The 16,167-nt window shown below is 37.9% G+C and overlaps 1 protein-coding gene across 1 annotated transcript in view; it reads right to left on the bottom strand.

Moving 5' to 3' along the window:
- Window positions 1-8,544: 8,544 nt before the first annotated feature.
- CA13 (carbonic anhydrase 13) overlaps window positions 8,545-16,167 on the bottom strand; it is a 41,374-nt gene continuing 33,751 nt past the window's right edge. Inside the window, exon 6 of the mRNA XM_023545844.2 lies at window positions 8,545-11,235. Within this exon, the coding sequence (XP_023401612.1) occupies window positions 11,116-11,235 (120 nt within the window). The 3' untranslated portion in view covers window positions 8,545-11,115. The remainder of the gene's footprint in view (window positions 11,236-16,167) is intronic.

Below are 16,167 nucleotides of genomic sequence, written 5' to 3'. Positions count from 1 at the left end.
TATGCCTATTCCAAAGAAAGGTGATCAAACAGAATGCAGAAATTATCTAACAATATCATTATCATATGCAAGTAAAATTTTGCTGAAGACCATTCAAAAGCTGTTGCAGAAGTACCTTGACAGGGAACTGCCAGAAATTCAAGCTGGATTCAGAAGAGGATGTGGAATGAGGGATATCAATGCTGATGTCAGATGGATCCTGGCTGAAAGCAGAGAATATCAGAAAGATGTTTACCTGTTTTATTGACTATACAAAGGCTACTTTGTTGTTAGGTGCCGTTGAGGCAGTTCCGACTCACAGCGACCCTATGCACAACAGAATGCAACACTGCCCCATCCTGTGCCTTCCTCACAATTGTTGTTATGCATGAGCCCATTGTTTCGGCCACTGTGTCAATCCATCTCATTGAGGGTATTCCTCTTTTTCACTGACCTTCTACTTTACCAAACACGGCGTCCTTCTCCAGGGACTGATTCCTCCTGAATAAATGTCTAAGATATGTGAGACAAAGTCTTACTATCCTTGCTCCTAAGGAGCATTCTGGCTGTACTTCTTCCAAGACAGATTTGTTCATTCTTTTGGCAGTCCATGATATAGTCAATATTCTTCACCAACACCATAATTCAAAGGCATCAATTCTTCTTTGGTCTCTCTTATTCGTTGCCCAGCTTTCACATGCATATGAGGCTATCAAAAGCACCGTGGCTCGGGTCAGGTGTCCCTCAATCTTCAAGGTGACATCTTTGCTTTTTAACACTTTAAAGAGTTCTCTCGCAGCAGATTTGTCCAATGCAATGTGTCATTTGATATCTTGACTGCTGCTTCCATGGGTGTTGATTGTGGATTCAAGTAAAATGAAGTCCTTGACAACTTCAATATTTTCTCCGTTTATCACGATGTGGGCTATTGGTCCAGCTAAGGATTTTTGTTTTCTTTCTGTTGAAATGTAATCCATACTGAAGGCTGTAGTCTTTGACCTTCATCAGTAAGTACTTCATGTCCTCTTCACTTTCAGCAAGCGAGGTCTTGTCATCTGCATATTGCAGGTTGTTAATGAGTCTTCCTTCAATCCTGATGTCCCCTTCTTCATATAGTCCAGCTTCTCGGATTATTGCTCAGTTTACAGATTGAATAAGTATGGTGAAAGGATACAACCCTAATGCACACCTTTCCTAACTTTAAACCACACAGTATCCCCTTGTTCTGTTTGAACAACTGCTTCTTGATCTATGTACAGGTTCCTCATGGCATGATTAAGTGTTCTGGAATTCCCGTAATTTATAATGTTATCTATAATTTGTCATGATCCACACGGTCTTCTTCCATAGAGATGTACAGCCTTGGAGACCCTATGTGGTTGCTATGAGTCAGAACTGACTCTAAGGCTGCGGGTTTGGTTTTGGTTTGGAGATAAAGCTAACATTTCTGAATGGCTAACAAAAATTCTATTATCATGGTCTCATTTTGAAAATCATCCTCTTGGTGAGGAGAATGTTTCAGACTATTCCAAGTCTAAAGATATAAAACATTTACTTCTTCTGTTTTTCATGAGACCATACTCAACCAAGAAAACTTCTGATTCTGATTTAATTTCCTGTGTATGGTAGCCTTTCTACCGTTGCTAAATAATATCGCTTGAAGGAATGGTCGGTCATGCTGATTCAAGTACTTCAGCTAATTAAGACTTATACATTATAAATTAATTAGCTGACTTTCTTGTTTTATACATTATACTTGTGAGCTCAGATGTGGTGAGTCTGCACTTGAGAAAGGGGATTTTTTCTTTTTTTTATTGTACTTTAGATGAAGGTTTACAGAACTAGTTTCTCATTAAATAGTTAGTACACATATCGTTTTATGACATTGGCTAACCACCCCACAACATGTCGACACTCTCCCTTCTCAACCTTAGGTTCTCTATTAGCAGCTTTCCTGTCCTCTCCTGCCTTCTAGTCCTTGCCCCTGGGCTGGAGTGCCCCTTTAGTCTTGGTTTGTTTTATGAGCCTGTTCAAACTTTGGCTTAAGGGTGAACCTCAGGAATGACTTCATTACTGAGCTAATAGAGTGTCTGGGGGCTATGCTCTGAGGGTTTCTCTCATCTCTGTCAGGCCAGCAAGTCTGGTGTTTCGAGTTAGAATTTTGTTCTACATTTTTCTCCACCTCTGTCTGGGACGCTCTATTGTGATCCCTGTCAGAGTAGTCAGTGGTGTCAGTCAGGCACCATATAGTTGTACTAGACTCAGTCTGGTGGAGGCCATGGTAGATATGGTCCATTAGTCCTTGGACTAATCTTTTGAGAAAGGGGATTTATTGCTTAGCTTTCTGATCTTGCTGAGTGAAGGGTTTGACTCTAGACCTGGAGAATTTCATCAAAATATACCAGCTTGTGAGACTTCTAGGAAAATAGCCTCCTGATCCACAATGGCCATTCATACCCTTTTGCATTGCTATGAACTAGTAAGAAAATTTAAGTATAAATTACCTGTCAAAATAAATTGTTGCTCTTTTTCAAGAGAAAAAGTAAGAACTGGAAGGGGTGGGTCTTCCAGTTCTTACTTGGAAGGGAAGGGAAAGAAAGGATTACAGGAAGGGGAAGGTCAATAAACTTTAAAGATGAGATCAGGAAGGAGTATGGGAAAGAAACTTGGAGTTTAGAAGAAGAAAAGAGAATACACTGGACAAAAACTTTTCAAACCTGAATGCTTAGAAATGAGGGTTGGGCAGTTTGCTCAGAGTAAATAGCAGGTGGAGAATTTCTGTTCAAGAATCCAGGTAACTGCTAGGTCAGGACCTCAAATGACTATACATTAAGTAGTTTGGACTTGATTTCAAGGACTAAGCCCAGACCTATAGAAACAATTACATTATTCCTTCAGCCCCTAATAAGAATCAATGGAAATTGCTTGGCCTTAGACTGGCTGTTAGGAAATAAAGCGGTGAAAAAGGAGGTGACAGAAAAAGTAAAGATAGGCCATACAAGGAAGAGTGAGCCTCAAAGTGCCTGGAACACAGTAGTTAATCCTATGTCAAATAATGTGAGACTCCGACTACAATTTACCTTTCTATAGGTAGGTAATATGTGTGTACATATGTATATGGTTTTATTATAACACGAGCCAGACTGTTCACTACAACTGACCACAACTCTTATAGGGGTGCAGAGAAGAACAGAGTCAAACACTGAATCACGGCATGGTCTATGGGAGTGGTTCTCAATTCTTTTGGTCTCAGGACCCTTTATACTCTTAAAAATTATTGTAACCTCCAAAGAACTTTTGTTTAAGTGGTTTGTAGCTATTGATATTTACTGTATTAGAAATTAGAACTGAGAAATTTTCGTAGTATTTATTAATTCATTTAAAGATAAGAATAATAAATTCATAATTCACCAAATAAATAATAAACTAAGATAAATAACACATTTTTATTGAAAATAACATTATTCGGCAAAACAAAAAATTTAATAAGAAAAGTGGCATTTATACTTTTGTATTTCACTTCAATGTCTGACTAAATAGAAGACACCTAGATTCACACAGCTCCTTCTGCAATCAATTTGTTGTCATGTGCTGTTTTGCTTGAATTATTTAGAGGAAATGCAGTCTCACACAGATAAGTAGTTAGAAAAGGGAGGACCAAGTTAATAGACTCTTCAGGTAATTGTGGGTATTCTTCTTCAGTACTCCACCAAAACCTGACAAGTGGTGGTTTCTCAAAGGGTAGCTCCTTATCAATAAACCTATCAATAAGTTTTCGTACTCCGATTAAAAGCTATTGGCCTATCTTGCATCTTTAATGAATTTTTTGTCTGTTCACTGATCATTTGGAAAATTTGGGTTCACTGAGTTATTCATATCTTCAATATACCTATAGGGTCACTATGAGTCAGAATCAACTCGATGGCAACAGGTATTGTTAACATTACCACCAATCTCATCAGAAAAGTGTTTAAGCATTGAGAATCTGGAACGCTTACAGAGGCAGGTACGAGTTTGCCAAAATCCTAATTTCTCTTGAAAGTTCTAATTTTATCATTGGCAACAAATATTTTCGGTTATTTTTCTTAAAGTGGCAAGCTCACTTTGTTCATTCCCAAGAAGCTAATTCCCAGATACCCAAGTCTTAATATCCATAGTTTGTCAGTTTTCTTTCCAGTAAAAATGATGTTCCATGAAAAAAGTGGTAACTCAGCTGGGTTCAGCTTGCAGTTCATCACCTAAGTGCTTTTCCTAGAGATAATCACTGAACTTCCATATGTAGCAAAAGTCCTTCATGCAGACTTCCCATTTTGTTCCATGACTATTAAAAGGCTGTGTACTTAGAGGTTAAGATAAAATAAAATAAATATTTTTTACTTAAGGACAAGGACATTCTTAAGAGAAACTGATATTTTTAAACTGTGATTGTGTGGTGGTGGTGAAAAAAATGATTACTAGTTCAGTTTCCTGCCACAGCCATGATTTGAGTTGAAGACACCTGCAGTTTTACCCCTCATTGCTTTTGCACCAGCAGTGCAAATGTCAAAAAATTGAGAAAGGCAAATAACAACTTAGTATTATTATCAAAGAGTTTTGATTTCATGAACCTTCTCAAAGTGTCTCCACAACCCAAGGCATCTGCAGAACACACTTTGAGAACAGCTTATTTATGCCATGGCATCCTTGAGTGGCACAAACGGTTATGGGCTTGGCTGCTAAACACCTGGGGTTACCATGAGTCAGGATCAACTCGACAGCAACTGGTCTATGGCGTGAGGTGTGGAAGAAAACTTCCTGCTTCTCCAGATGATGGCAGTAGGTTTTCCTCGGATGAGAGATATGAAGACCTTGTCCACAACTAGGATGGGCCGTGCATGTTTGTACACCGCCCTGAGGAGAAGGTATATCCATCCAGTCACAACACAATGGACGTACACACCTTCCCACACTTATCTTGGAGTAATTTCACAATCAATAAACTTGTTAAGGGACAAACCGATGGAGTTTTTAGGTGAATAACCCTTTATGGGCATTTCCTTATCTCATTCAGAAAGAATGAATTTTAAGATTTGCTAATTCTATATATAGCTGTAAGGACATAAACATACCAATGATCATGAGGATGGCACAGGACCATGCAATGTTTCATTCTGTTATACATAAAATCTCTATGAGTCATAGCTTACTCAATGGCACCTAACAACACATATAGCTAGAGGTTTTATTCATCCATTAGTTCAACCAACAAATATTCTTGAGCAACCTGTAAGGACAAAACCAATTTAAAAAAAAAAAAGTTGACTTCAAGTCAATTCTGACTCATGGCAACCCCATGTGAGTCAAAGTAGAACTGTGCTCCATAGTGTTTTCAATGGCTGGTTTTTTTGGAAGTAGATCATCAGGCCTTTCTTCCAAGAGGGTGGACTCTAACCACCAACCTTTTAGTTAGCAGCCAAGTGTGTTAACTGTTTGATCTACCCAGGGATTCCTGTAAGGACAGAGCCCTGTGAGTGCCTGCATAATCAACCCATGTTTGTTGCTAGAATAGTCCAAAGATGGCTAAGCTTCATTGGCATTCCAGAGAAACCAGCAGGTGACAGAACACAGTGGCCAGAATTCAGTGTCTACATGCGAGCACCAGCTGAATTAGATTACCAAGCACCTCTCCCCCACTGAAATGCCAAGTTTACCAACGACAAGTTGAATACCTTGGTCTGACAATCATTACTCTTCACCATCACTGTGGAAATGTACCTATTTCTCACATTACCAAAGAATTAACAGAAAAATTAAAAAAATAAGTTCTTGTGCCCTCATTGAAATGCTGACTCTACATTTGTCTTGAGAAATTTCATTCCCTTTGGATGGTTATTTCCTCTAAGGTTGGAATGATCTCGTGAGTTTTGAATCTTTCTAGGCAATTTTTTTTTAGGCCTATCTTCAGCCACTTTTTCACTCCTGAGTGGACATTTGCTGTTTTTGCTACTCAAACTCATTTTTCCCTTCTTCATGTACTAGCCCCAGTTTTCCTTTCCTGCAGTACCCTCTCCCTCCCCTTAGTCCATGTAGTTTTAAAAGAGGCTGATTCTACCTCCTTTCAGAAGCAATTGTGCCACTTAAACCAAATAATCAGCATATTCTATCCATTGACCACAACAACTGGATTAAGGATGGGCATGTGACCCAATCTAGGCCAATAAGCCTTCAAACCAGTATATATATATATATATTTTATTTATTTATTTATTTTTTTTGAAGTATTTAGGAAAGGAAACTCTCTTTTTTCCACTGGTTTGGCTTCATACTGGCAGAAAGTAATATCCTGTCAATATGAAGAGGAGTCTGACTGTTAAAGGAGCCCACAGAAATGGAGGCAGAGATGGAGAAGAAGGGAGACTGAGGCCTGAGCTGAATGCCTGACTTCAACCATGATGAAAACTAGCTTGACCCCCAGATTTTCCAATTCTGTGGATCAATAACTCCATTATTTGCTTGAGCCATTTTGAGTTGGAGTTTCTATCATTGTCAGACAAAGGGTTCCTAACTGATAAATGTCCCTACCACCAGGCACCAGGTCCAAAACCACATAGAGACCAAATTTCCAAATATACCACACTAATAAACTTTCATGACTTTGTTAATTTCTCCAGAATTTCTCTATCCTCTCTATGTCACCATAGTACTCTACAGATCAAATTAAAATACTTAGCATTTTGTATTAATGCAATTTGTATGCCTGTGCTGGAAGATTTTGAACTGTTTGAGAGCAGGAACTGTATTGATCATCTTTACATCCCTAGTGCCAAACAAAACACTTAGCATTTACAAGATGCCCAATATGATGTAGGTAAATTAAATTTCCAACCATATTTCAAAGGCATCAACTCTTCTTCAGTCTTCCTTATTCATCGTCCAGCTTTCGCATGCATACAAGGCAATTGAAAACACCATGGTTTGGGTCAGGTGCTCCTTAGTCCTCAAAGTGATATCTTTGCTTTTTAACACTTTAAAGAGATCTTTTGCAGCAGATTTGTGTAACAACCCCAAAAGAAAGACATGTGGCATAGTGAATCCTTTTAAGACAGAACTTTGGTAACTATGAATAAACTTGATGGTGACAAACACACAAGGAAATATCACTGTTAAGTCCATCTCAATAAATTTCAAGCTGACTACTACTGACTTACACTATAGGAAAAAAAATTAGATTTCCAGTGTTGGGGAGAAATATAGCAATGATCTTCCACCTCTGGAATCACTGAGATGAGATCCAGCTTAGCAATCATTTGCATGACCTGCATAATGGAGTTCCCCAGCCCTTGATACCTTGACCCATCCTAGGTCCATTTGCCCTCTGATCCATTTCTGGACCTTGCTTTGTTCTGTACCACAGTAGGGATGACCTCATATTTCCATCTTATCCGGCTTCTGACTAGGTTCCACAACAAAGAGTAGTGGGAGTTTGTAAGATGACATGAAGGAGGAACACAGAGTATTTCTCCTTCTCTCTCTCTGCCTCAAGTAGTGTCTTTGTCTCTAAGAAAACAAGTTCCTGCTGGGCAGTCCTATTTTAGTTCCTACATCAGCTGGGTGACCATGGCCTCTGAGTTCCAGTAACATTGCCTCCTTTTGTTCCTCAGCCTAAGGGTGGGGGTATCTTTCTGCTCTTGCCAATCTCTTGGTTGCCTCACTGTCCTGTCTTGAATTTTCAGCATCTTCATTACCCGTGTAATCAATTCCCAGAATTTAATCCCCTCTATTTTTTTTTTTTATTTAAAATACTAGGGAGCCCTGGTGGAGCAGTGGTTAAGTGCTCGGCTGCTAACCAAAAGGTCAGCAGTTGGAACCCACCAGCCACTCTGTGGGAGAAAGATGTAGCAGTCTGCTTCCATAAAGGTTTACAGCCTTGGAAACCCTATGAGGCAGTTCTACTCTGTCCTACAGGGTCACTATGAATCAGAATTGACTCAGTGGCAATGGGTTTGGTTTTTTGATTTATTTTAAACACTCAGAGTGGTTTTTATTCTGCTGGTGGAATCTGATTGATACTGTGCTGTTTTTTTTTTTTTTTTTTAATTTCAATATCATTTCATTAAGTGATATAACATCTTGTGTTTGTACCTAGGGCCCTCAGAGAGGTTGTCTATACCTCCAACTCCCTCCAATATCAGCCAATTATAGATGCTTAGGCTTACCTCCATACAGGTTGTTGGTTCCAGAAGTCCCTGTTGAAATAAAAATCCTTTGTGTAAGATTTTATTCTAGGTCATACTTCCCATAAGGAACTTAGTAATGCTGAGTTATGGTTCAGCTGATATCACTGAGACACAAACCCACGCAGAGTTTCTGCAACTCTCGCTCTATGAGCACAGCTAAGATAAACTAATTGCTCTCTCCACCCAGATGAGCTCGTATTGAAGACAAACTCATTTGAAACAAGGAAGTTTAACATACCCACGTTCTTTCAGACTGAAGGAGACATGACAACTAAATGAACACTGAATTAGATGGTAATGAGAAAGCAATGTTAATCTCACGGTTATTTTGGTGGTATGGTTTAGGAGAATGTCCTAGCTGGTAGGAAATACACACTAAAGTTTGTGGGATGATGGGACATTAAGTTGGCAACTTATTCTCAAACAATTCAGAAAAAGAAAAAAAAATACTGTTGTTGAAATTTTGCTGTGAATTTGAGTTTTTTTCCAAAGAGTATAAAAATATAATCTTATTCTGTGTGTTGCATACATAAGGACCTGATATTGCTCAGAGTGTGTCTCATTTTCTTTATTGTTGTGGAAAACAAAAGAGAACTATACTAGTATTTACAACTCTTTATTTTTTTAAAGAGAGGCAGTATAACAATTTTAACACACCTTAAACTTTTTGCCTCTAAGATATAAATTAGCAGACAATCTTCAAGGAAATCAGGTCTGCGTAGACTTCTTTAGTCTACTAATGCACAATTTGTAGCATAGAATGGGTCCAATACTGTAGCAGAAACCAGATTACAAAATGGTAACTCACATACGCAATAATGAAAATTCCCATCCTACACACCCCTCCAAATATAGCAACTGAGAAAACAAGATTCCTTCCCTCACTAGGATACTTTACAATGAGTCTTTCCAAACCAAAGTTTTTTCACTCTACACTGGTATTTTTAAAACCATTAGAGCTTCTGATTCCACAAATTAAGTTTAATAAGTACTCTTTTAAAAAGAAAAAATTTTCAAAAGATAACTTATCATTTAGTTTTTATATTACAGTGCATTTGATCTCAAACAGAGAAAATTATCAAAGATATCAAATAAAATCGAACAAAAATATTCAACTCATCAAATGTTTACTAAGTGTCGATCTCCTGCAAAGCTTCATGCTAGATAGACATTGGGAGGGTCAAAGAACGACAAAGATAGCCACTTTTTACTCTCCAGGAGCTTACATAATGCACCAGTATTCATCATTATTACACAACTTAATTATACTCATTTATTGTATAAGGCAAAATATTACAGAATAATTTCAATTATCAAAATCTACATCTGGAGGAAAAGAAGTATCTGAAGCAAATCATCAAAATCAAGGAAACTCAGATAAATTTCTCTCAGAAGATGACAGTGGTATATAGCATTTGTTCAAGTTTTATATGAGGTTGACAGGAGATCAAATTAATGCTTACTGCCACCCCATGTTTCTACCAGAAAGAGCAAAAGGATTTCCTCCCCTTCATCCTTCACCAAAAACAAGCAAAATATATGAGATAGTAGGTTAAAACGAATATCCAGAGTCACCTTACAAAATTATTAAAAGGCAATACGTAAACTGAGGGAATGTGTAAAAGAGGAGCTGAGTTTTGACACAGTGATGGGCTGAAAGGTTTATAGACTGATTGTATACACCCACTCCTCACTTATTGACATGGTTAGGTTCCAAAAACCAGGTTATTCTGTGAAAATCGGCATTACGCAAAAATGGAAGATGACCATATCACATCACAAAATGGAAGATGACTACATCATTACATAACTGCCAAATTACATCATTACATAACTGCCAAACCACTGAGAATCATGGCACAGCCAAGTTCACACATAACCTTAACCATCACAGCCACCATTACTCTCATCTCATATCAGTGTTCGTTACCGCCAGACTTACGTTGTTAATGTGCAAAAGAGTCAGATAGCTTTTTTACTATTGTCATAAATACGAAAGGTTGGATAATGAGATAGTCGGTACGTGTAAAGTAGGTATATTTATATGAGACTCAAAAAAATTTTTCCTCCAGTTGGCCTAACAATGACCCATACCAGATTTCTCCCAGCCAAAGGGAGGAAATCCACTCACCATGCCCTGTGCTGGTAGCGTGTAATCCGTTAGCTTCCAAGCCATGTTAATTCCATGAATTCCCAAGTATTGTATCTTGTCAATTATTAGCCAGTTCATCATTAACATTATGGTATGAGTATGGTATATGGCATAATTCATTAAAGAGTAAATAGCCATTTATATCCTGACGAATATCTCACCATACACTGTATGGATTATTTGTGAACTGTGGAGTAGACCATTAAGTAGCTGTATCTCACCCCCTATAACCCTCATAGTGTTCTCTTTATTAAAGGTACCATGCAATTCAAATCAGCAATATAATAATCTTAACAAAAATTCACTTTAAAAGGAAATATTATCTACTTTTTATGAATTGGAATAGTATTAAAACATTAAGCAGAGTCATTTGTTTAGAAAAAGGTATCACAATTTCAAAATTCTGGAAATAAAATTAAGTTTTTAACCAAACATTACTGACAAACATGACTAATTCAGTCTCTCTGGCAAGGTAAATTTTTTAATACATGCTGAGGTTTGTGATGTGTGCCATGTCCTCACGCAGGTAGGAGTAGAGGTATATCATAGGTTTTGCTACAACTCCCACAATTTTAACTGCTTGAGTACCCATACGAGCAAAGTTTGATTAAAGAGATCTGCCTTTCTTTGTGGTGCTAAAACTGACAGCAAAATGTTACCCATCGATCAGACATCTAGGGAAAAACTGTTAGTAGGGGTGTTGTGCTCTGTTTTGTTTTGTGTTGTCTCTCCACAGTCATGTTTGGGATGGTCCACTGGTGACAACTTTCAATGGAAGGAGGCTCTCACTTTGCGGCCCTTCAGAGGCTGTGGTGGACGGTGATTGCTCAACAAAAACGCTGCTGCTTCACCCTCAGCTGTACAAAGGAGGCTGCGGAATTTGGCCAGCTGTTAAAGAAAAGACAGGAGTTGGTTTAAGCACTGAAAAGTCACAGCAATGATACAGAATTGCGCTGTGTAGAAAGCTAAGAAACATATAACCTTTACTCTACCAGGACCTACAAATATTGCAATGAAATTTTTCTAAGTTATGGGTCATAATAAAGCAACTCTTTTGCCAGTGGGCTCAAAAATTAAGTACCTAAGCATTCTTTACTGGAAGATCAAAGCCAAAAGAGGAAGCAACATTTAGAATGTGGTGTAAAGGGCACATATCTAGAAATCAGAGAATGTCACCCAAAAAGGCAGAGTGGTACAATGGTGCTGCACTGGCTTTCAGAATTAGGTTCATCCTGGTTCTGCCACTAAGCAGCTGCGTGATGTTATACAAATCATGTATTGTCTCTGGTCCTCAGTTGCCTCATCTATAAAGTATATCGGATTAGATTTCCTCAGTAAGTGTCTTCCAGCAACACCTACAAGCATTCCAATATATCATGGCCCCGATATGTCATGTGCACTAACCTATCATGGCCCTGATTTTCGTGGGAGACATGTGGTGATGCTCCTATAGGACCTTGATCCTATAGATATCATTTCCTTTAACTAAAAATCTTTGTTCCACCACACTTAGGCCTTGTAAACCTCTAACTATGGAAAAAACCTAGGACCTTTCAACAGCTGATAATTTTTAAATACACTTCAAGTGCTATCAGGCATATTTCTCACCAAAAAGAGTGCAATTTTTTATTACTAAAGAAAAATGCTTATTTACCTTACAAACTTCATACAATATACAGAGTAGGAAGAAGGAAATAAAAATTACTAAACCACCCAGATAGAATTACTGTTAGCATTACAGAGTATATTCTTCCAGGTGTTTTTCTACGTAGAAACACACACATACATTCTTAATTTTTTTTTTTTTTACAAAAACGGGCTCTACTATACATGCTGATTTGAAACTTGATTTTTTTTCACTTAATATATATTCTAGACATCTTAGCATACCAGTAAGTATAAATCTACACTATTATTTTTAATTGTTATATATTTTTCTATTATAAGTATGTTTTATAAGTTATTTAACAACTTCTTTGGGGGTTTAATATTATTCATTAAGACTAAAACCTTATGGGGCAGTTCTACTCTGTCCTGTAGGGTCTCTATGAGTCAGAATCCACTCAACGGAAACGGGTTTGGTTTTTGTTCTTTTTTTCCTCAGTAGCACAGATCTGCAATAGTAAAATGAAGGCTGGGTAAATTACCTGAATAAGTCTGTCTCCTCAAAAATGTTCACCAAAAATACACTGCCCATTAATACAAGGAAGGTCTTGGTGTTTGCTTTGCTTTGCTTTAGTGAGGACCAATTACTCTGTTACTGGGAATGACTGCGTCAGTTCTCCAAGCTTTAATAGTCACCTAATCTGAGAGTCAAGCAACTTTAGGACTTACCAGTCAGGTTTCCATCATCATTTACCTGAAGTCTAAAATGTTTCTTGTACAGAACTAACCAGGATGGGAGGCAGAGGGGAAAAAGGTCCTTCACAATAAACAGACAACAGTTGAGAGCCATGCTCTATGGAGACAGGATCAACCATCCTATACAAGCAGCTATCCAAGCATGGATGTCTTTTAAGAGTACAGATATGGAGAGGACGAGGCAAGTATTTACAACTTGCTATTACACATGCTTCTGGGAATTTCTAAAATTAGACCAGATCATTATAGTCAAAACAAAGTGAGACTTAAGAGATTCTCTGGTAAAATCAAGTAGCAGAGGCCAACAAAATCTAATCTCAAAAAAAAAAAAAAAAAAACTGTCAAGATCATGAAAAACAAGGCAAGATCAAGAAACTGTCACAGACCAAAGTAGAGCTAAGGAGACATGACAACTAAATGCAATGTGGTATTCTAGATTGGAGCCCTGGTGGCATAGTGGTTAAGAGCTTGACTGCTAATCAAAAGGTTGGCAGTTTGAATCCACCAGTGGCTCCTTGGAAGCCTTAGGAGGCAGTTCTACTCTGTCCTACAGGGTTACTATGAGTTAGAAGAAACTTGACGGCAACAGGTTTGGTTTGGCTTTGGTTTATCCTGGATTGGATCCTGGGACAGAAAAATGCCGTTAACAACAACAACAAAAAAAAACTAGTGAAATCCAAATAAAATCTGGAGTTTAGTTAATAGTGACGTACCAACGTTGGTGTGTTAGTGTTGACAAATGTACTTTGGTAATGTAAGATGTTAACATTAGAGGAAACTGAAACCAGATAAGGGATATACAGGGAGCTCTGTAGCAACCTGTCTTTGCAACTTTTCTGTAAATCTAAAATTTTTCTAAAATAAAGTTTATTTAAAAAAAAATTTTTTTAAATCAAACAAGAAAAAGAAAAAAAAAAACTAATCCCTGGAACCATGGAGAAAACACCAACCCTCCTGCAGATCCTGGAAATCCTGGTCTGCCTGGAGCGGCCACTGGAGGTGGCTATGCAGGAAACCCTTGTCCTGAATCAGGACACTGACTCACGGGTCTCACCCAGTATGACTTGCCTCCCCAGTGATGCTGCTGTTTACTTCGATCATCTTTATTTCCTCCATTCTTTTGGCTGCTCTGGAAGGTGATCATGGCTTCCTACTTCTCCAGAATCTTACCCTTATCTATCTAGAACTGGATCTTATGCTAGATCTTTCTCTAAACAGTGTGCTCATTTGGGTAGGAGTCTCACCGAACCCCTTCCCTTTTTGGCTCTGGGTCTCCCAATCACATAGAGCAGCCAGTTGGTCCCTACATCTCCCAGCCCTCACTCAAATTTGCTCCTCTTTCCTCCAGAGTCCTCGCCACTACACTGGCCTCTAAAAGCGCCTACCAGTCTCATCTCTTAACCCAGCCCTGGGCTTCATCCAGGCAGAAAACCTGTCCCTCTGTCACTAAGCCTGATTCAGCATCTATATAATCCCTGGCAAAAGTCTTCCCAGTTCAGCCTTGAGCCTGAGGTAGGTACAACCTGTTTTATTGTTTTTTTCTTGGCTCAAATACTAAAATTGTAATTTCTTTGTGTTGTAACCCCAGTAAGCTAAGATATTCTTTTCTAATGTTTCTGTGAACAGCTTTATGTCCTTCACCTGCTCAAAAATCTTTAATAGCACTCCACTGCCTGCAAAAGTTGAATATAATAAAAACAAGCTGTTTTACTGAACTTTATCTATGGGCCAGGCACTGTGCTAAGTGCTTTATATTACATTATCTCATTTAATCCCCAAAACAACACTATTAATAAATCATTGCTATCATCCCCATTTTCAGATCCCCATATGAGTTGGAATCGACTCAGTGGCAATGGGTTTGGTTTTTGGTTTTAGGTGGTGCAAACAGTTTGCTAAACTAATAACTGAAAGATCAGCCATTCGAACCCAGCAGCAGCACTGCGGAACAAAGGCCTGGCAATCTGCTTCTGTAAAGATTACAGCCAACAAAAATCTGTGGAGCTGAGTTCTACTCTGTAAAGCACGGGGCCTCCATGAGTCAGAATCAACTTGATGGCAACGGGTCACATAACACAGGTAGTCCCTGACTTAGGCAAGGTTCTGTTCTGACAACTCTGTTGTAAGTCGGTTCTGACATATGTCAAACACCTTTTTTTTTTTTTAGTTTTCATTATTATTACCTTTTATTATCAGTATCTTTCTAAATTCAGCAGTGTTTTGAACAATAAATCATAAAATTGAATATCTGCCCATAAACATTTGAGAATAACATCAGCAAATTACACACTGCAACATATTACTAATGATAAGATGTACAAAAAAAAAAAAAGGGCAGTCATGCGGCTCATCATAACTCAAATACATCATAAGTCACAGCCTACCTGTGTTATGTTATCTTACCCGCATTTTACAGATGAGGAACCTGTGAGATAGCCAGAAAGTTTCAGTACATAAGCCATCTGGCAAATAAGTCATATATTAACCACAACACTATATAGTACCTCTAGCTTTTCACTTTTTTGCCATTTCCCCTAATCAGAGAAAAATAACAGAATCCAGAATCTCCACAACTAAACATTCATAATGTCTAAAAAAATAAAACCAAAACCACTGCCATCAAATTGGTTCTGACCCATGGCGACCCCATGTGTTCCTGAGTAGAACTGCTCCATTGGGTTTTCTTGGCTGTAATCTTTATGGAAGCAGATTGCCAGGCCTTTCTTCCACAGCACCATTGAGAGGATTCGAACCACCAATCTTTAGGTAAGTAGTCGAGCACAAGCCATTTTTGTCACCTATGGACCGCTAATAAAGTCTACGATATAATAAAAAATTACCCAGTATACAAAGAATCAAGAAAATAGAACACATTCTCAAAGAAAAGAAAATCAACAGTTTGACCCAAGATGAACCAAATGTTGGAATAAACAAGGATTTTAAAGTGGATATTATAATTACCTGATGGTTTTCTGAAGTTAAACAAAGCATCTTTTCAATGCATGAGAAATCTCAGCAGAGTAATGAAAAGTCTCAGCAAAGAATCACAAAGAATAACAAAAAAACAACTAGCGATTCTAGAACTAAAAAAGTACAGTTTCTAAAATAAAAAAAACTCACTGGGTGGATTTAACAGCCAAATTAATATGACAGAGAAAAGAGCAAACGAACATGAATATAGATCAATAGGAATTACGCAAGGTGAGGAGCAGAAAAGAAAAAAAAAAATTTTAAGAGCTTCACAGACCTTTTAAGTGATATTAAAAGTCAAATGTACGTGTAACTGGAATTATCTGGAGGAAAGGAGAGAGAGACTGGAGCACCCTATACACAAAAATTAACTCAAAGGTAATCAAAGAGTTAAAATTATTCCTTAAATTAGGAATAACTTTAAAATAGTAAAATTTGTGGCATATAGTTAGGCAAAGGTTACTTAAACAGGATGCCAAAAGTACAAAT

The sequence above is a fragment of the Loxodonta africana genome, chromosome 14, assembly GCF_030014295.1.
Source record: "Loxodonta africana isolate mLoxAfr1 chromosome 14, mLoxAfr1.hap2, whole genome shotgun sequence".
In the NCBI taxonomy this organism is placed as follows: domain Eukaryota; kingdom Metazoa; phylum Chordata; class Mammalia; order Proboscidea; family Elephantidae; genus Loxodonta; species Loxodonta africana.
Note: the sequence above shows the minus strand (reverse complement) of the source record. Positions and strands in the feature narration are given on the sequence as shown.